General features: G+C 54.5%; 2 protein-coding genes across 5 annotated transcripts in view; one reads left to right on the top strand and one right to left on the bottom strand.

The window, feature by feature from the left end:
- PPP2R1B (protein phosphatase 2 scaffold subunit Abeta) overlaps positions 1–10,761 on the top strand; it is a 35,768-nt gene extending 25,007 nt beyond the window's left edge. The window contains exons 15-16 of one of the 2 annotated variants that reach the window (XM_075546582.1): positions 3,599–3,720; positions 10,681–10,761. In XM_075546582.1, coding sequence (XP_075402697.1) covers positions 3,599–3,720; positions 10,681–10,746 — 188 coding nt within the window. In that variant the 3' untranslated portion in view covers positions 10,747–10,761. Of the gene's footprint in view, positions 1–300; positions 2,002–3,598; positions 3,721–10,680 lie in introns of those variants that run through there. The other variant, XM_075546581.1, reaches the window with a different exon arrangement.
- The window catches only part of SIK2 (salt inducible kinase 2), a 125,557-nt gene continuing 113,906 nt past the window's right edge, over positions 9,097–20,747 (bottom strand). Inside the window, exons 10-16 of one of the 3 annotated variants that reach the window (XM_075546577.1) lie at positions 18,942–19,170; positions 17,980–18,264; positions 17,686–17,849; positions 16,765–16,875; positions 15,759–15,850; positions 14,627–15,169; positions 9,097–14,215 (exon numbers count right to left, since the gene is read on the bottom strand). In XM_075546577.1, the coding sequence (XP_075402692.1) occupies positions 14,176–14,215; positions 14,627–15,169; positions 15,759–15,850; positions 16,765–16,875; positions 17,686–17,849; positions 17,980–18,264; positions 18,942–19,170 (1,464 nt within the window). In that variant the 3' untranslated portion in view covers positions 9,097–14,175. The other 2 variants (XM_075546579.1, XM_075546580.1) reach the window with 2 other exon arrangements.

Here is a 20,747-nt window from a genome sequence, read left to right as displayed (position 1 = left end):
TGCTTCAGGGACTGTTGGCTGGGTCCACCATTCTCTTCAGAAGCGAGCAGGCCATTTTCTCAGCCCAGTAGCTGGGGCTGGGGGAGACGATGCTTGCGGATAGAAGAGTTCTGTTGCTCTAGTTGGGGTGTAACCAATTTTACAAGGGCGCCACAATGGGCCTGGCAAAGCAGCCAGACACTGACCGCAGTGAGCATGCCTGTCGTCTCAGGCTGGGGAGCACCGCCCTTGCTTTTTGATATTCACACACTGCATAAACGTTCTGTACCACTAACCTGATTTTCTTTTGGAATTTTCCAGTTCTTGCATTGGCATAATGAGGAACAGGAGGGAAAAGACTTTACTAAACTGTTATCACAGATTTCTAGTCACTGTGTTCTTAAGCTGGGTGGACCAAGACTGGAAAAATCTTCGAGATCTCATCCAAGCAAATGGCAGCAACTTCACAAGAAATCAAATTTCAGTGACTTGATTCTTTCTAAAGATGAAAGGGGGTGGTTTTTTACTCGTCTTCCTTGTTGGGATAACTGTTTCGGCCGTTCTTACTGTTTCTGACCTGTCCCTGACTTTCGGTCCAGTCATCTCTTCCCTGTCTCCTAATGAACCTGTGACTGGGCTCCTGCTTCTGCCCCATAGAAATCAGGCCCCGGCCACCTGCAAGTCCGACAGGAGCCTAGATAGGTTTGGAGCAGACCTGGAGTAGAGTGCTTAATGTTTCCTTCTGTGTGTGTCCCCACCGTTCCAGCATTGGATACACGTGGTTCAGAACAGCTCTTTGTAGAAACTCTCTCCGTTTGGGAGACCTGTCACAAGTTGATGTCATGAAAGCCACATTTCCTGGATAATAGGGGGGTGCATCAGTGTGGGATGGGGACGCTCGGGGTTCATGTGTTGGTTGGCTTGGGCTTTATTTGTACTATTGTGACTGGAATCATGTCATTCAGAGACCTGCAGTGTGGGCGCATGGCATCTCGCTGCGAACGGGTGCTGTTGGCAAGTTAAAGCTGACTGACTCTCAGGGGCTCACCGCTGGCTGCATTCAAGACCGCTCCTCTCACTCCGGAGAAGTTGTCCTTCTGTCTGGTGCCTCCGGATGCCCATTGGTGCTGCTGTCTCCTTGTGAGCGCTCAGCTGGGTTCCTGGTGCCTGAAGGAGCTGAACCTCCGGGAGGATACCGGATAGCCCTGCCCCTCGACTTCCCCTGGCCTGGTGCCGACCTCACTGCCGCTGCTCCGCACGCAGCTTTCCAAAAGGAAGCTTCTTTACCGGTGGTCTGCATAGGGGTGACGCCATGAAGTCCCATCATTTGAAATGTTTGTTTTTGTTTCCACAATAAAACCTTATTCTTTCTCCCTGGTATTTAAAATAATGGGTTACGCTGAAGCAAATTAATCACACGTAAGGAAGCCTACTTTCAAGTTCTCTTTCAAAAACACCCATTTTGCTCGTTGGTGTTCCAGCCAGGCTTTTCAGTTTGGCTGAAGTACCTTCCAAGGGGTCTTGATGAAGCCACGCCTCCTCCCAATCTTCTTTCAGCTGCGTTCAGTTTATTCTTTATCGTTGAGCATTTAACTTTGTTTACACGTTTAACCGAATTAAACCCACCTTGTTCCAAGCACGTTTTCATTAATGAGCTTTTACTGTGGCTTATTTTTCTCAGTACAATTTGCTTATTTCCTTTTGGGGTTTTGAATTGTTTACCCTTCATGAACCTCTCAACACCAACGGACCCTGCTGTTTTTGAAAGCCCAAAGACTGCTATACAGCTATATTAAACAACTTTATGAAACAAAATTTGGCTTAAGTATTTTCCAGTTTGTCTCATCTTAGGGAAACGGAATATTTAAGACAGAAAAGACCAGCTTTGCCTTTACAACTGCCACATTACCTTATCAAAGACACAATTGGATTGTACTACTTCTGGGGTCCAGGAGTAAATATTTTTCTAAGCAAAAGCCTTTTCTACTTTAATTTCTTAAACTAGTGTGCTGTAACACGTCAGTTTTAGATTCCTGGTTTTGTTTTACCTACAAGTTCTATTCTCCTTTACTAAATGTCCTACGTGAGGGATTGCTCTTACCCCTGGAAACAATCTGCGCAGCCGTTTCGTGACTGTGACTGACTGGCACTGCCATTGGTTTGGGGATAAACTGGTAAACTTCCTCTGTGTCCCTCTGGGAGCCTCGGTGCAATTGTGTCTGTTGTTGGCCCTGCGACTCAAAGATAGCCAGTGAGCCAGCTTTCTGGTGACCCCTTAGCGACTGCGTTGTTAAGAGGGAACCCCTCCTGATACTCTTCAGGTAAATGGTTATTTGCCTCCTAATGGGGTCATAACCTCCTTGGTTAGTTTTCTTACCTCAATTTCACTAGCATGGAAGCTCCAACTGCTCTCGAAGGGGAAGGATTTTGTCTGGTTTGTCTTCTCTGTCACCAGCACACCTCGGTCAGTGTCTGGTGTATGTAGTAGGTGCTCAATAAAAACGTGTTCAGTGAATGAATACCTAAAATCTGGTCTTAGTTTTCCTGCTTGGAATGAGTCACACACAGGATTTTACTGCAGGCGGCAGGTCTAATGTGATTTATGGGACGACCTTTGCCTGGTTTTTGTGCCTGGCAGGCATTTACATAGGCTGGTTGGCTCTTAGGAAGCGCAGAGACGAAACTCAGTAGCAGCCACTGGAACTTGCCTCTTGATGGTGTCTTCACAGTTTGTGTTTATTCCTCATAGGTTTAAGAGACCAGATCTTATTTGCCCATCTGTTGACTGAGAAGAATTGGAAGTGCATATTGTTTAATAAAAAATAAGTTAACGTTGGTGTCTGTGGAGGCCCTGCTGAAAGACCAGCCGGCGCTCTGCTCAGTGCCACGGTTACTGATGCAAGCAGGCCCTGTGGGTCTGTGGAAGAGCTGGCCTGACCAGCAGAGGCAGTGGCGCCACCTTTGAGATCCTGCCAAGCAAGGACCCGCAGCCTGTTGCTTTGTTGCTCTGCCTCGCTGTTTGCCCCCTTCACGAACTCAGAGTTTCCATGGAGGTTCTCGCGGGGTCGGTTGCCCCCAGGGACGGACAGCAGAGCAGGGCGACCCAACAGCCTGAGCGCTTTTCCTTCTTGCTTTCCCCCAGTGCCCGAACATTCCTCCGACCTTTTCCCTCTGACCTCCCCGAGACCCTATTCCTCTGCTCTCCGTAGACCACGAGGGCAAGGCACCTGTCAGCGCGGGTCCTCATTGAACAAAGGAGGTGACTGATGGCATGGTTTGCCTCCAGCTCTTCGCTCCTGTCTTACGCACATGCCTCCAGTCCCACATCCCCGTTTGCCTGACTGTAGTAGGGGGATCTTGAGGGGAAATGAGCTCGCTTACTCAAAAGCCAGACTTTTTTTTTCTCTCAACTTCCATCAAACTGGAAAGAGCTGGGTATCTGCCATCTTGGCAGGGCTTCGTGGGCCACGGTGACTATGACCCCTAACAGCTGGCACCCTCGGTAGGTCCTGGCTTTCTAAAGCGCGGTACCTGTGCGTGTGGGCGCTGTGCTGGAAGAATGTCACCCTGGCGGGCCCCGTCATCAGGCCCGCTCACAGCACCTGCCGTCTGTCTCTAGTGGTGGCACAGACACTGAGGAAGCTGGACCTTCCCGTGAAGGACAGTGACGAGCCCTGTGCCTCAGGGGCTGACAAGAACCCCTTCCCAAGACCCCGAGGGCCTGCAGAGGACGCTGAGGAGGTAAGGCCCGCAGGACGTGGGCAGCCAGGGGGCCTGCATGGCAGGGGAACTGCCCAGTCTGAAGGGCCATGAGCGTGTCAAGCCCATGGTCCTTCCGTTTGGGGCTGGCTTGGGGGTGGGGTCATTTCTGTGGCGGGAGGTTGACTCCCGGGCAGGCAGGACTGCAGCCGGGCAGGCAGGACTGCAGTCGAGCAGGGTGGTTTGGTCAAGTGGCTCAGCACTTCACAGAAGAGAGGTAATTGTTTAGCACACTCCTCGGGGATCATCCTTTCCATCCCTGCCTCTTGACAAGGTTACCATGACCTAGGGGCCTGTCACCCTGCCTGGAGAAGGTGGGGACAAAGGTCTGAATCCAGCCACCTCGGGTGCTGGCTGCCCAGTGGCTCGGTGACGAGTTAGAGGGGCTGCGGGGCAGGCTGGCGCACGCGGCACGGCATGCTCACGCCCACGCGGGGTTTGGTGAGGATCCCAACAGCAGAGAACTTGCCTTCCACCTCCATCCTGGGGCTTTTCCTTCATGGGAAACCGAAGTTAGGGACACTTGCCCACGGAGGGCTCTTCAGATCTGCCAGCCAGCTGGACCCGTGCCAGGACCTTGACCAAGCTCAGGTGGTCGGCCTTTGGTATGCTTTGGCCTCCCCTCCAGAACTTGACCTTCAGGAAGAGACCTTGGCCATTGAGGGGGAGCACCTTCCAAGCCGTAGGCCCCCACGGGGAACAGGGCATGAAGGGCATGGAGTGCCCGGAGCTTCAGGTAGAACCCTTGAGGAACTTGCTCAGAGTGCGGGCAGCCTGGCCAGGTGTGGCCATGCGTGTGTGGAAACAATACCGCCATTGCTTGAGTCTGCAAGCTGGGGGGGAGGGTGGTGGTGAGGCAGCGATGTTAAACACTGGGCAAGCATCTCTCGTTTGATGACAATTCTATGTGGTCAGGGCCATCTCCGTTTGTCAGGTGGCCCTCCACTTGGCCCCCAGCCCTCTTGTTCCCCTTTGGGATGGAGGTTTGGCAGTGTGAGGCCTGTCGCCCAGAAAACGCCTCAGCCCTTTACGATGCTGGGTTTCCTCTACAAGAGTTTTACTTGCGAACCTTGACGGAGAGTGCGATGGACAGGGAACTGGCTGTGGTTACCGAGCTCTGCAGGGGGTCGGGGGAGGGGCAGCCGCCAAGTGATGGGCCCAGGAAGTATTTCTGTGCCAAGCCAGGAAGCTAGTGCCCCATGCTGGCCCTGATTCTTGACAAGCAGGAGAGGGGCTCCAGTGTGGTGTGCCTGGCTGCACACAGCCTAGGAGCTGCCCTGAAGGGAGGGCTCCCCAGTGGGAGGCTCCTGGATGGCTGGGGGCCTGTAGTCTGCGCCTCCCCCACCCCCAGCCCCAGGTGGCTCTGACCACCCAGCTGGAGGGCAGCTTCTGTCAGGCGAGGGTTAACAGGAATTTGTTTATTGAATCTCAAAGTAGCTGTCACATGATTTTAATCAAAACACCATTTCCCTGACAACAGTGATGTCAGTCTTGTTCTCACAGGAAGGAGCAGCTGTGAGGGACAGTCAGGCCCCTTGCAGAGCGCAGGTCTGGAAACTAAAACCTAGTGGCCTGCCGAGCCCCTCTGCCTGCTGCCAGCTTGACCCGCACAGACGCTGCCCAGGCCCAGCCCCTGCCGCTCAGATCTTCACTCCTGCAACCGGCTTGTTGAATCCTCTGCCCTGGGCTGTCCTTTCCCTTTCTGGTTTTTTTTTGTTGTCCTTCCACCCCCCCACTCCCACCACAGTCGCTCCATTTGAGCCTTCTGAAAACTCTGGCTCTTTTCTGTGTGAACCTGGGGGCTGTCCCGGCAAGCCTGGGGGGGGAAACATTTGCCTGTCAGAAATCTGGGGTCTTCCCGGAGCCCTTGAAGGGGTGGAGGGACGCCTCTTGGGGCAGGCAGGGTTGGGAGCCCAGGCTGGAGACTGCTTGGCTCTGCCCAACCAGTTCTCAAGGGCAGTTCTAAAGAGCTCATCTCCGGGTGCCAGGAATTTTCCAGGGCCCATCCAGGAGACAACATGGCCCGGGGACGCATGATCCATCCGCAGAGGCCCTGGGGTCCACCCAGAGGTTGGCAGTGTCCTCGGCACTGTCTCCAAGGATGCCTGGATCCTCCAACCCTTGTCTGCCCAGGGGCTTGACCTGGAAGTTAGGGATGGAGGAGGACGCCGCCATCTAGGTGCGGGGAAATCCGCTGGAGAGAATCGGAAAGGGTTTCCTTCCTGTCCATGGTAACCTCAGTGGGTGCTGGCCGGATCTTGTCCCTGAGAAGGAGTCTTGGTTCTCATCCTGATCAGGTTCTTATCTGTGACGAGAGAATTCACCTGCGCCAGGAGAGGCAGGACAGTGACAGGGAGCCCTGTATAGGTGAGGGATTGTTTCAGCTCCCCAGGGGGGAGCCGCAGAGTGGTTTGGAGTGTGTTTTTAATGTTGGGGCCAGGGCTGTGTTAAGCTGTATCTGAACTTCACAAGAACCTGGGTGTGAACTCAGCCAGCTCTCTGCTCCCCAGTCATCCAAAGCCTTTGGAACAATCTATCCAGGTTTGGGTAGGACTAGGTTGGTGCCCAGGACTGCTCAGGGTTCCTAGGTGTCTCCCAGGCTGTCCTTGGCAGAGGGCAGGCCCCACCCTGCCCAGTGAGTGGCCCTTTGTGGCCAGGGCGGTTGTTGGAGGGACTGGTTGTAGAAGCTGGACTCAGCATCCCCACTTTGCCCCAGTGCTTGGTCTCTGGAGTCTCTTTCAAAGGCCTGCCTGCCCTCGGTTTGCTGGCAGGGACCTTGTGTTCTCTTTCTTGGAGCCAAACATTCTGGCTCCCCTAGAGACCAGGCACAGGTTCTGGGGGGCCTCAGCCTGAAGAGCCAGGCAGCTGTGAGCTCGGTCCTCTGAAGGGCCTGGGACTCTTCCTCAGTTCAGCTGCAGCCGCCTCCCCACCGTGTGGGTGTCCTGAGGTGGTGAAGGACAGCCTCGCCTCCTTGGCTGGGAGGGTCAGAGTTCTCCGTGGCCCCTTTACCCACCCCTCCCCTCCGCACCCCTGGGGAGTGAGGGCGGGGCCCACAGCCTGCCCGAGGGGAGTGACTCAGTTTTGCCTTTGAGAGGCTGAACCCCTAATGCCCAATTTCCTCTGGGCCCAAACTTCCTGCCCTTGCTTTCTGCCCAGCTAACCCCTCCTGGGGGCTGGGCTTCTCTCCAGATGTATCTCCTCCCGCCCCTGGCCTCCCGCGCTTCATTGGTGGCTTGCCCAGCACATGCTTCGCCTGGACTTGAACCCTCTCTCTCTGCCAACCTCAGACTAGCCCTGAGTCATCCTTAGGAAAGCCCCTTGAACCTCGCACAAAGCGGGGTGTGGATGCCCCTGAAGGCTCTGCCCAGATGGGTGTGGAGGAAGTCAGCTTCATTGTCCAGTCGGGGGACCTTCTCAGCAGGTCGGAGACAAGCGGCCATAAGCACCTGTGGGGACGCCTCTGCTGTCTTAGCTGGCTTGTTACGGGGCTGTGGGGAGGTGTTCAGCCCCTTAGTTTCAGCAGAGCTCCTAGGGACATTTCAGCAGGATGTATACACAGGACATGCACCCTGCCATCTCTTCTGAGTAGTGACACTGGTAGGAGCCGAGCCACGCCATCTTCAGCAGTGGCTGTGGCCTGTGCAGGTGACATTTCTGTGACTGCCACGTAGCACACAGGATTTGCTGTACAAAGCCACAGACTTCCTTCCAAGGTGCCCTTGAAAGGCGGCCAGGGTGGGGGAGGGAGCCTCTAGCAGGAGGAGCAGCAGGGCCACATTTGGCTGTTTAGAGTCAGGTTTAACTAGGGGGTCCAGGAGCAAGCCTCTCCCAAGCTGTGTGTTAAGTGCATGTGTTTCTTGGGAAGGGGGTGCATGGTCTCCTTGAGTGGGTCCAAGAGGCCTGTGATCCCCCAGGCTGAGGGTGGTTTTTGGGTGCTGTCGAGTTGCCTCTGACACATCCTGGACACAAGGACAGAGCAGAAGACACCAGGGATGTCTTGCTGGTAACCTACAGATCGCCAGGCCTTTCCCTGGCACAGAGTCCCACAGCGCCCAAGCTTCTGGACAGGAACCAAGCACTTAACCCCTGCACCACCAGGGCATCTTGTTTAAAAATGAAGTAAACCCACAGCCGTCAGGCAGATTTCAGCCCAGCACAGCCCTAGAGGGCCTTCTCTCTCCTGCAGTGGTGCCCCGGGAGAGCTCCAAACCACTGACCTTTTGGTTGGCAGGCAAGGACTTAACTCCTGCACCACCAGAGCTCCCTACTGGTGGAGAAGTGGGGTAGGAAGGAGCCGCTGACCAGAGGATATGTGGGGCGGGGAGCTTGGCGATCAGGGGCTCACATTTGGGACGGTCTGTTGGCAAGCCTGTTATATTTTTTGCCTGTGCCCTGGGGCACAAGGGTGGTTTTTGGCAGCATAAAAATGATGGAGAAATTTGGTGGGAAAGGGGAAAGTTTTCAAAACATCATCACTGAAATCCAGTACTTTCCTCAAAAAAAGAAAGAAAGAAAAGGCCATTGAGACTGGGTGCTACTGCATTCTTGTGCTGCCAGGCCTGTCTGTGCAGCTTCGAGGCATCAGGCACCCGAGCACCTGTCTGGTTTCTGCCTGCCCACCCCCTCAGCCATATGACCCCCGACTCAGTGCTGTATGTATCACTGAAGGCACCATTGACCAAGGCAGTGGTTTGAATGAAAACAAATCTCAGTGGGACTCACTGCCAGAGGCTACGGTTGCCTACTGCCCTTTCGTGGGATGTGGACAGGTGTGGGAGCAGCCCCAAAGCCATGGCTCGTGGGGTCCTCAGCACCTTGAGGGACCACATTGGGCCTCCAGGGTGCCTGTCCCTAGGCATCGGGGGCGGGGTGGGAGGGGTGCGCCAGAGAATGCGCAGGAGGGAGCTAGCAGCATCAGAGTTCCCGCAGAGCCCAGAGGTAGGGCAACATCATCTGCTGCAGGGGCTTTTCCAGGAGCTCTGTGCCCTTGAGGGGGTTAGGGTGGTGGGGGCAGGGCAGCCAACCCCCACCTCTTCTTCTGTCAAAGACCCTCAGGCAGACCCCAGGGATGCTGGGTTTTCCGTGATTGGAGAGCAAGGCCAGCTCAGGCGGCGCTCAGTGGGGCCTGTCGTGTGGTTAGCTTCCGTCAGCCTTCTCCAGCGGTCAGCAAGGTATTACTTACCCTGCTGACGTCAGTGAGAACATACTATCCACTGTCCTTGTCTGCAGCCTGAAACGAGCACCGAGCACCGGGGCTCAAAGAACACAGCCACCCCCACGCCTACCAGATCCTCCCAGGCTGCTGGGGGATAGGGAGGTGTGCTCCTGGCCTGACACTCACAGTAAGCACCCAGGCACTTAGGAAAACAAGTTTTTATTTTCATTCAAGAGGGTCGGAGACATAAAAACTACATTTTCCTCGCAGAAAATTACCCCATTTAAATTATCATTTGGTACAAAGGTAATTTATTAAACTGCATTTTAGGCAATTTCCTAACATTGAGTGACAGGTTACAGTTTGATTTTTTTTCCATATTAGAGCGATTATGATTTGCACTCAAAATACCAAAGCTGTTGAACTCACCAATTTGTTTTGCCTAAGTAATAGAAAGCACACAGAAAACAAGAAAAAACAAAACAAAAATCCAACTACAATGAGGTTAATTGGTCAAAAGTCACTCTCACAGAGCAACCCTCCAGCAGAGACCACCTTTGCCCCGTGGGACATAAGCAAATAACCCTGTCCTTTGTACAAAGGGCAGACACCTGTTACCACCTCGCCGTCCCCCACCACCCAGGTTATCTGTACTTGCTAATTTCACTTTATGCAAATCTGGGATCATATTTTTCCAGGATGTTGTTCTGTCCTATTTTTAAAGCTCTCCCTCCCCTCCCACCAGTTTAATTTGCTTCTGGAAAGACACAGTACTCAATCACAGCGCGCCCTTTGGTTTAACCCTAAAAGTGCCTGTCTGCGTGGCACCAGCACGCGAAGGGGCCTGACTCAACTGTCGCTTCTCTTGGGTCCAGCCTGTTGGCCTGCAAAGGGGATGGGGGTGGCACTGGACGCCCTGCCAGCTGGCCCTTTGGCAAGTAGGGCGAGGTGTGCCCGACCGCGTGTGTGCTTTAGGAAGCAGCAATCCTCCGTAACTGGGAGAAACTAGACTTCGGCTGTCAAGCCCACACTGCTCCGACTTGCTGGTCAGTGGGAGGGTGGCCTGGCGCGGGGTCTGCCACGTCTCGCTTCCCCTGAGTGAAGGCACCAGCTGTAGGGGCAAAGTCAGCTCACCGAGGGCTTCCCAAAGGCGGGGGCTCTAACCTGTTCTCGTCCGAAAAGGGCGTTGCTACTGCGGACAGAGAGAAAGCCAACAAGGAGCGGGTGCCGTGAGCTCACACACGCCACACACCCTTCTGAGAGCTCTGGTTTCTTCAGCTGTGAAAAATGAGGAGTTCCTGTCCAACTAGCTGCACAGTGCTATTGTGAGGATAAGCAGGGCAGACTCATGCACAGACGTAAGCGCTTGCTCTTCTAGGGCAGCCAAGGGGGGTGCTGGGGCAGGAACCATCCCAACCATCACTGGGCACGTGTGGGCAGCGCTGAGCTCTCCTGCCTGTTTCTCCATGTGGGCCACAGTGTGCGCTCATGCCTGCCCGGGCTGCCGACATCTGTCCTGCTGACATCTGCACATCAGATGGTGGTGCAATCAGGGTAGCGGGCCAGGGTCCCTTAACTGAAGAGAAAGGCTCACGGACCCAGCTCTCCCCCCGCCCCCTCGTCCCCTCCCGGGCTCCCCATCTCAGGAGCCTGAGCCCTGTCGGGAGGGCTGCTGAAAAACAAACACACTTCCCTCTGAAGGTCAATTCTGTAACACATTGCCAGTAGCGCCAAGGCGATCAAAGTCTTGCCTATCCAGTTACTCCAGCTTCCTATTTATTCTCCAGTTTTTACCTTTGATGTCTGGACAGAAAGAGACTGAGCGGCTCGGGTGGTTACCCAGGAGGCAGTAGCGGCAGCCCAGCGGAGGGGTACAGGATACAGCAAAGGTCAGAACCAGACCCAGGAGCCCCTAGACCACTCGCTGGGACCCTGGCATCATGCACTAGTTGGGAGGAGGGAGTACGCAGGTTCCTTAGCCAACAGGGAGCTGGGCTCGCACTGCAGGGATCTTGTTTGCAGTGTGATTAAAGCAGGCAAACCTGCATCAACCTGACAGACAACCCATTATTTAAACACTGAGGGAGTTTAAGTAGACATGGAGGTGGGGACTCCACAATGGAAGCCACATGATTTCATTATGTCCACGTCTTCTGAGTGGCCTGCAGCGCCGCCCCCACCCCCCTGGGACCCTCTGCCAACAGAGGGAACCGGCAGCTGCTGCTTTTAGTCCTTCTGTGTGGGGTGGATCGGCAAACCCTCTCGAGCTGCACCTGCCCGCTGACTTGCCTTTGGGCACGAGGGAGACCTAGTGTGTGAACCCCAGTGGGAGTGGGCAGTCCCCAGATGCGTCCTTTCTGAAGGCCTTCAGGGGAGGTGGGGTGGGGCCACAGGTCAACAGATTTCCCTCTCTAATAGGGCCCAGTCCGTACGAAACCACGAGAGGCCAGGCCCTACTTGAGTCCCTGGCCCCTGCCAGTCTCGCTTCATTTTGGACACAAACCTGGGGGAGTTCTCTTGCTGAGGACGAAGGCCCCACTAGCTTTCTTCTTCGTAGGTGGTCCAGCTTGATGCTGTCCATGACTGGAAGAACAGCCCTTTGGGCTGCCGCCCACTTCCCCTTGGTGGGTCCCGGGGGCTCCTGTCCCTTCCTCGAGCAGCAGGGTTGGGCAGTGCAGATGGAGGGGCCGGTCTGGCGAAGCTGCTCCTGCCTTCCTGTGGCGCTCACATGCTACATTTTCCTTACAGGGAGCAGCATGCCTGCTGCATGTGAATACATACTAGAGACACACTTATCCACCTGGAAATTGCAGAATTAGTGTGTTTTCCCCACAGCAGAGACCAATACCCCTGGATTACAAAAAGAAAAAGAAGATAAAAAATAAAGTACCACACATATTGCACTTTTTTGCCGAATGAAATTTTTACCTCATGGTCATCTCACCAAAGTCTCTTCAGAGGAGCCTGGTTGACAAGATCACAAAGCTAAAGATTACTATACAGTAGTGTACACACACTGCTCGTGTGGAAAAGTTGGGGAGGAAGGGGGTGGGAGAAGTCATTTCAAAATAGCCTCCCGGGTCAGGAGAGGTTCTCAGCCCTCTTAGTGTTACTTTTGCATTTCTAAGGAGAAAACAGCACGGAAGCTTAGAGAGGTCACTAATTAGGGAAGAGGACAAGGGAGATGAGCAGACAGAGAGGGACACACCTCACTGACAGACAGAACCAGTCACCTCTCCCCAGCTTACACCGATGGCCATGGAATTCCATGGCTTCTGCCTGAAAGAGTCGGATAGGTAAGCTTCAGCAGTGCAGCTTGTTACCTGACAGGTGGTCAGAACAGCCGGGGCCCCTGCTGGTGGTGTCCTGACTGCTCTTTCTGGGCCCTTGAATCTTCCAATAGCCCCTCCACTGCTCCCTCCTTTTTCAGCCTCACCCACCAGCCCGAGGAGGCTCCGTTGGAAGGCAGGAGTTGATGCAATTCTGTGACCATGACACTCTGCAACCGTTTTCAGTCCTCAGGGCCGGTTCCATCCAGAACTCACACACCTCCTCCTCCCATCTGAACCAAGCAAGCCCTGTTGCCTAACGGACTCGCTCACCTTGCAGACACTTTCAACAGATCAGAGATCAGTACAGCTAGACTTTGAGCATCAGCCAGTCCAGCACAGTAAGACTGTGAAGTAACAGCTAGCACAGCGGTGGGTCTCCACCTGTGGGTCTCCACCCCTTTCATAGAGGTCGCCTGATTCCTAACTAAAATAACAGTTATGAAGTAGCGACAAAAATGATTTTATGGTTGCGGGGTCACCACCACATGAGGAAGGTTGAGAACCACTGAGCTAGTGGATGGGATTCTGATGGCCGCCCCGCTCCTCTCAACAGAGATGCTTGCTTACTCCGCAAAGTCACTGAATTGCGAGGAGGAAGAAACAATTCATCGAAGGAACACCATTTATTCTCCCTGGATTCTCACTGCATGCGGTTCAATTACACGACTGACAGTTCTCCATGCCAACCTTCCCGCCAACACCCGCAGCCCATCCCCGGCCAGAAGGGCCATGAGGAGTGGCCAGGTGCCTTAGGTGGCCCCCACAAGAGCTGCTCACGGGGACCCGCATCAGTGGGGTGGCGGGCGGCTGGCAGGAACCTCCGTAGAGAATCCCCTGCCTCTACTGGACATTTACTGCAGAGAGGAAAGGCAACGGAGAGGTGTTTGCTAGATGCGGTGTCAGTGTCTCCCCCTGCTTTGTGCTAAATGCATTCATCTGCCAACAGGAGAAGCAGCTCTAAGAGGCAGGGATGGTCTTCCTGGTAAGCAATACTGAGTTTGTAACACGCGGATGTCGCTGTCCAGGGACCGAGCAGGCGTTACCTCTCTGTCCACAGGTAACTAGTGGTAGCATCTACTTTTTCTTTCCCCCTCCTGACGTCCATGAGTCGTAAGGGTTAAGTTTTACTAGTAATTAAACATGTTTGGCAGATGATCTGCTTAACTGGTTAACACATCTGTGGTTCTTTGAATATTGCTGTAATACTTGAACATTTTGTTACATGTTGAAACTTTAAGGAAAGTAAGAATGCTAATTCCCACATGGTGGAAAACGAGAGCTCTGAAGTGACTTTGGATTTAGCATTGATGTAAATGGAAAAACGGTTTCTAGAGAACAGAAATAATTAAAGCGTGATTGGGGGCAGGGGCGGGGGCGGGGGAAGGCACAGCACACCACTTCACATGGGAGATAAAACTTCGCTTTTCTTGTCCTTAAAATTTCTAAGCCCTATATGAAACTGTCCAAATATACAAAGCCCAATAAACTACTAGCAATGAATAGTGTCAAGTCAAAGTAGTTGTTACATGTTAAAAGAGACAACAGGTCCTCTAGAGACCAACTGGTCCCAATCCGGAAATCTCCACAAGAGACCGTGTGGGAGGAACCTATCCTCTCTGGGCCGGGCTGGTGAGCGCGGAGGCTTCTGTAGTCCTGCTGACCGCGCTGGGGGCCTGGAGCACACACATTCCGGCACTGCAACCCGGGGGCACCTTCTGCAGGGGTGTGTCGCCGGCTTCCACATGGAGGTGACGGCCAGTCTCCGGGGTCAGGACCAGCTGTCAGTCAGTGGCCCCTGAAAACGAAGCTCAAATCCCACAGCCTTGGGCACAGCAGCAGCAGCAGCAGCAGCAGCAGCTTAGAACGTGTAATTGGACGGCAAAGGACACCTTTCCTGGCCTTCTTGTGCATCAAATTCCACTGTGCGCTCTGGGTTTGCTTTTAAGCTTCTTACGTGTCATTGCTCTGCGTCAGTGAAAAATATATTGCCCTTAAAAAAAAACACATCGCCCACATTATAAGCAACGGCATACATTTTCCTGTTTTGCACCAAGGCTTCCCCGGGAAAATGAACTGATGTGATCCTGCATCAGACCCCCGCCTGAGGGTCTTCTTACCAAGGGGGCTGGTGCCGACAGGCTTGCTTTGCTCCATTCGACCCAAGGGCACGGTCTTCAGCCTCCCACTACATTCCAGCATTTTCCACAGAAAACTTTGTGTCAGGACAAAGGCACCCCAGCCAGACCCTCTTATTCCAGCTGGGCCACTTGGTTTCCCCCCAGGAGAAACAGGGCAAGAAGATACGCTTTACATTTAAAAGGCTGGAATTAGAAAGGAAACACACTCTTCCTTCATTGGACCCACCTCACCTCCTGGCCGAGACTAATTCACCAGAACGTACCCGCTGTGTTGCGGATCCACAGCCTCGAGCATCTCACAATCAAAGAGGCCAGGCAGCTCAGGGAGGGCTAGAGGGTCGTAGCTGGAGGGGTCCTCCTGCAGTCCCGAGCTCCTGGGGCAGTCTGGCATGGCTATGCCACTTGGCAGGGCTCCGTCCATGGAATACTGGCAGGGCGTGGGGTAGTCTGGCTCCGGGGAAGCGGCGCTGGGCAGCTCACAAGTCTGATGATAGGAGAAAGGCAGGGCAGGCGGGGCGGCTCCTGGCTGCTGTGGCGGCGGTGGCGGTGGCGGTGGTGGCGGCGGCATCTCTTGGTACTGCCTGAGGAAAGGGGTGTATTGCATCTGCTCAGAAGGCTCTAGCACGGGGCTCAGGGGCTGGGCCAGGCTGAATGGCGGCGGCGGCTGAGGTGGGGGGGGGCTCTCCTGGTGGGGCAGCGGCAGCTGCTGACTGGGCTGTGGGTAGGAGCGCTCGGCGATCTGCATCTGGTTAAAATAGGCTTGCAGCTGGGACTGCTTCTGGAGGAAGAGCCTTTTCTGTTGGAGCCTACACAGACGACAGCAAAAGGAAACACTTTATAAATCTTCTCAAAGAGCCAGCCTTAGCTTCTGCCACTTCCTGTCTTTTTAGTAAGAACTTAATTGTGCCCAGTGTCTTATATCCAATCTCATTTCTTTGTGCTCCTGATTCCAACAGATTCCTTGGAGTAAAGGGAGCATGGATCTATTTTCTCTAGGATTTTCTCCCTATGGAGAGTGAGACGCGGACGTTCCATCTGGCGCACAGGCATCATCAGCTGGCCTCGGTGTGTGCTTGCAGGATGATGGACTGAGCTGCATCTACTCTGGCCAAGCTGTATCTAGGAGGGAGGGCAGGCCGCCTCTGCAGCGTAGCCCCCCACTCCAGTTGCACTAGGTCACTGATTCTGAGATCTTAGGCCCACATGTCGGATCCCACAGGGGAAATGCTAGGAGAGACAGGCAATAAGCACATTCCAGGTCTGCTGCTTCCAGGCAGGCCCACACCCTGTAGAAACGGCATTCTCTGCCTTAACTCTCATGTCGGTGACTAAAGACCTAGCACTCCTGAGCCCTCTGCAAACAAAGTGACTTGTTTGCCCAAAGACCCTCTTCACCTGTGTTCCTGCAGCTGCTGCTCCAGGCTCCGGGGCGCTTCTTTACAATATAGCTGGCAGGTGTTCTGAGTCTTCGGCAGAAGGCTCGGCTTCTGGCAGAGAACAGAGGCAACATAAGTCTGAGGCGCAGGGAGGCCCCCAGCAAGGGATGTGCTCGCTCGAGAGTCCCTGGTGACACAAATGGTCAAATGCCCCACTCTGGGGCCAGGTTGGTGGCTCTCTCTATCCACCCCCGAGATGCCTCAGCTCTGAAAGGTAGCAGGCTGGACAACCACATGGAATGGTTCTATCTGCTCACATGAGGTCACAGTGGGTCAGCACTGAGTCCAGAGCAGCAAACCGGCACCACAGGAGGGAGGCGTCAGGCTGTGCTTGGCTGGGATGAACCCACTTGTCCCCACCAGAAGGCAGGGACTGGCACTTGCTCCTGCAAACCCCGGTAGAGCCCTGGGGTCTGATAGTATTGGGTCAGGAGGCCTGGCCCATACTGGTTCTAACCTGCCTCAGTTTTCCACTTCTGCAATTTCTCTGGGACTGTATTTATGGAGCTGAAAACCAATGAGAAAAGTACACTTAAATCTTTAGAACACAGGTTGAAGAGGCTGTGGAATGAATGAATACATGACCCTTTTTTTAATGGACCTACATTGTACCCTATTTAAGATTTTCATGTACCAACTGAGAGAGCTGATGTGAACTTATCACAAGTTTGAGATTTCCTCTTATTTAAGACTAAGAGGTGTGAAACCCAAACAAGGAGGCCAGGGCACCTTTCCCTACTGCTCAGTGGCGTAACCTTTCCTGGGGCATGAGAACAAATCCTTTCTCGTTGCCAGCACGAGCACACGGCTAAGTCCCCACGTGTTTCAAGATGCTGCGAGCTCAGAGCCACACCCACCTGCCTGCCTGCAGGGAGTAAGAAGCTGCCCTCAGTGCGTCCCAAGCAAAACAGGCTCCTGCTTGGCAGAAAGGCAGGCTCTCCATGGGACAGCGAGAAGGTGCTCACCTGGAGCCGATGCTGCAGGTACTGGGTTTCCAGGCTCTGCCGCCGGGTGAGCTGAGGGTGCACACTGACAGGGAGACCTGAGACGCCATCCTGCTGCTGAGACACCTCCTCCTGCAGGGCACCGGGCGGGAGGAGAAGGCTTTCAGTACTGCACGTGGGGGACAGAGCCTCAGTGTTTTGCTTAAACACACGTCTTCACCAATGTTCAGGAAGACTCCCCAGCAGGGGGCTGAAGGTTTCTTGTAGCAAACTTACACGTGTATGAAGGACAGTCAACTGTTCCCCAGGCAAGCCCAGGGCAGAGGCCGGGTGTCCCCAGGAGTCCTGTCTCGGTGTGCTCTAATGCCACAGCATCTAGAGCACTTCTCAAGCTGTGGTGGTGACCCCCAATTCATCACAGTAGCAAAATGACAGTAGCAATGAAAATAATGTCATGGTTGGGGTCACCATAACATGAGGACCTGTATCAGAGCGTCACGGCATGAGGAAGGTTGAGAACCACTGATCTAGAGGCAGTGCATAACATTTGTAGGACAAACAATACCATTGTCCTTTCAGCCACTTGTAGTATTTAATGAAGTGATGTCACACCCACAGTGCTAAGGAGCCTGTCATTTGAGTGACGCGTATGATTTTCATTTTTGCTGTGTGGGGGCAGTGGTGGAATCTTCTGTCTGGTGAACTAAGGAAGGCTTGGGCATGTCTATGCTTCCACCCATTCCTGCTCACTCGGGGCTGTGCGGACAGGTCTAAGCTGGAAGTGCCAGGTGGCTGCAAGAAGGCCAGTGTTCAGGCTGTGGGCCTTCCAGAAGGACCTGCTTGCTCTAGAATGGGAGTCCACCTCCCAGCTGACAACAACACAGTCCAGGCCAGATGCTGCTTCGCACCCCAGAGCCCTGCGTGAAGGGCCAGGGCACTCACCTGTGGGCAGCTGCTGGCAAGATCTTGGAGCTGAGCAGCCGCTGATGCCAAGTGGGCGTCAGCCTCTGGTCCTATCTGTTCATAGAGCAACTGCACTTTGTTCAACTCTAGGATCCCTTTGGTTCTAGCCAGATTCTGAAGGTGTTGTCTGAAAGCAACAATGCCTGAAAGAGAACACAAAGGCCAGTCAACACAACACACGAAGCCTCTCGGGGACCACAGCTGGGCACGCAACATGGCACCAGCTGCCACGAGGCTCTGTCCAGACTGAGAGGCAGCAACGGCAATGGTCACCTTGGGTGAGGGAGGTGTCCGACGCTCTGCGGCCCTCTCGGAAGCTCACTGGCGACCTATTGTGGGCCTCTCGTTTCTGGGCGCTCAGGGCCTGCAGGGCTGGGTTGGCAGGCCTCAGGCTGGTGAAGGGAGAACCCGTGCGCGGCGAGGGCTGGTTGGCTAGCATGATGTCCTTAAGGGAAGGGTCATCCTCCAGAAAGTTTAGGTCCCTCTGGACAGACCCCATATCATACTCAGAGTCCACACTGTCAAGGGAAGGGGTGTCACTCACGGAGAACATTTTCCCTTGTAAGAAAAAACAAAACAGGTATTACCAACAAGGGCAGTGTTTTCTGGAACATGGAATACAAAGAGCTATCTGCTTAAATCCCGACAGCTCCGAGGTCCTTAACCTGCAAGCGCAACTGGTTGGAACTTTCGTATGTCTCCACTAGCACGTTCTGGGAGTGCGCTGAACGTCACCCAGGCATCACGGAAGTTCTGGAAAACAACATTCCAGAGCCTGTTGCTCAGCAAAGCGAGCCCCTGGGATGGTTCACATGGCTCACCCAGCACTGGGCCGGCTCCTGGGAGTCTGGGTAGCCCTCACGGACACTCCAATAGTCAGCTGACCCTGGTCCAGAAAGGAATGAGACACAGTCTCAGCTCCAGGAATCGAAGGGCACTGTGAACCTTTCTGGGAGACTGCAGCAGGTGGGGGGGGGGGGAAGGGGGGGCGCACTGGAAGACAACCTGACACCGCTGGAAGACCTGAGAGGAGCCTCGGGGGCTGCGGGGTTAGTTGGGCTGCCAAGCGCACGGTCAGCCGTTTGACACCCCCAGCCTTTCCTTGGGGGAAACCCGAGGCTCTCACTCCCATAAAGAGTGACAGTTTCAGGGACCCACAGGGGCGGTTCTTCCCGGTCGGACAGGCTCGCTGTGAGTCTGAATGGACTCAATGGCCGTGAGTTGGGGTGTCCTACCTGAGCCTGGCATGACGACCAGCTGGTTGGTGACTTCTGACAGGGTGTGTCTTCTCTGCCCGCTGCGGGTGGCCTGAAAGTCTTGGAAGGCATGGCCCAGGTCCTCCTCGGCCTCTCCTTCAGCCTCCAGCCCCTCGTCAATGGAGGTCTCCATCATGTTACTGGGCAAGGACTGGCAGCCCTTCCTCCTCGGGACGGGAGGCACCGGGTCGAGCAGACAGCCATTTACCTGCATGTTGGGAGGGAGGGAAAGCCAGTGTCAGCTGCCGCCCTGCCGAGACGGGTCCACAGAGGAAGCAGCGGCCCGAAAAAGCAACAGGCAGAGCAGAAGTCAAGCGTGGTGCTGAGAGGAGACACCAGTCCTTGGTGACCCACATTGGCCCAGGTTTCTCTGAGTCATCACTGGGAGAGCCAACATGTTCCAGAGGGTTCCAGAGGCACAGGGGCCGGCCTACCAGCTGGAGCTGACCTTTAGGTAAAAAAAGGCAAGGAGAAGATAAAGTCCCCCCACTCCCACCCCCACCCCCGCCCTATTTTCCCCAAATGCGTGGTTCATGGCTAAGAAAAAGGTATAGCCACTCACATTCTTTTAACCTTCAACCACAGAACACATTGGAAGGTTCTAGACATATTTTTATATTCATCATTTAAGTACCTGCCCATCTGATCTGACTTCTAATTGGCTGTAGGAGTCGGAGGAATGGAAAGTCAGAATTCTTTCCCAACAGACGGTTGCCACAAGAATCACTGAGAAGTGACCAGCCGCCAGCGCTTCCATGACTGCACACGTGACTCAGCCCCAGACTGCGGCAGAGGCCAGCGCCGAGCCGCTGAACTGCGCTCCTGCAGCAGCTCGTCCTGCGGGCAGGCGGGCGCAGCTGGCTGCGGGTGAGGGCCCTGCCTGGCCCTGTGGTTGCCAACAAACCTCCTGGGGGCAGGCAGAGGCAGCCCGCAAACGGGAACTGTGGTAAAAGCCCCAGTGAGTTAGCTCATTAACTGAACTAGGCCCCGGTGGAAATCAATCCTGCTCCCGGATGAATAGCTGCTCAGGAGCAGCCAGTCGGGAGACAATGAGCCCGAGCAGGCGTTCGCCTGGAGCACACTGGGACGCTGCTGTTTCCTTCGGAAGTAGGAGACACTCAGAGGGTACGTGAGAGGGCCGTGGGTCGCATGGGGCCGGACACGAGAAAACTGTCCTCTTATGGCAGCCATGCTGAAGGTGCTGGGAAGCCCGTTATTTGGAGGGGGAGTCTGGGTCGCGCAGATCTTTGCTTGGGGAGGGCGAAGGGCTGTTCTGGGGCTGTCGCCATGACTTGGACAAGGTGGTCCGTGCCTTACAGGAGTGAGTGTACGTGGCCCCAAACCAAGTCACAGCAGTGGCCCTATAGAACCACTGCACAGGGCGCCCAAGGCTGTGCATCTTTAGGAAACTCAAGGAAAGCCTCCCACCTCATCCCTCCCAAATCTGTGGAGTGGCTGGGGCTTTGAGGAGTCAACCTTTTGGACATGGCCACGTGTTCTAACTGCGAGTCACCTCTGAAGCCAGCTACGGGCATTTACAAGGCAGTGGCACCAGGCTTCCTCCAGGGGCGTCCCAGACTCAGACCTCTAGGTCTAGCCGGCTACGCAGACGCAGACCATTTCCCGAGACCAACCAAGAAGGATTTAGAAACGAGTAAAGCAACAGAGGAAAGACTGTTACTAAGTGATTATCGCTGGGGCATCTTCACACGGGACAGACAGACTGTCGGACTGTACCGGCTACAGCTGGCAGTACAGGCCTCAGAGCCAGGCTGTCCCCTCCCC

The sequence above is a fragment of the Tenrec ecaudatus genome, chromosome 4, assembly GCF_050624435.1.
Source record: "Tenrec ecaudatus isolate mTenEca1 chromosome 4, mTenEca1.hap1, whole genome shotgun sequence".
Classification (NCBI taxonomy): domain Eukaryota; kingdom Metazoa; phylum Chordata; class Mammalia; order Afrosoricida; family Tenrecidae; genus Tenrec; species Tenrec ecaudatus.
The sequence above is the reverse complement of the archived record's forward strand: the minus strand, read 5'-3'. Positions and strand labels throughout refer to the sequence as shown.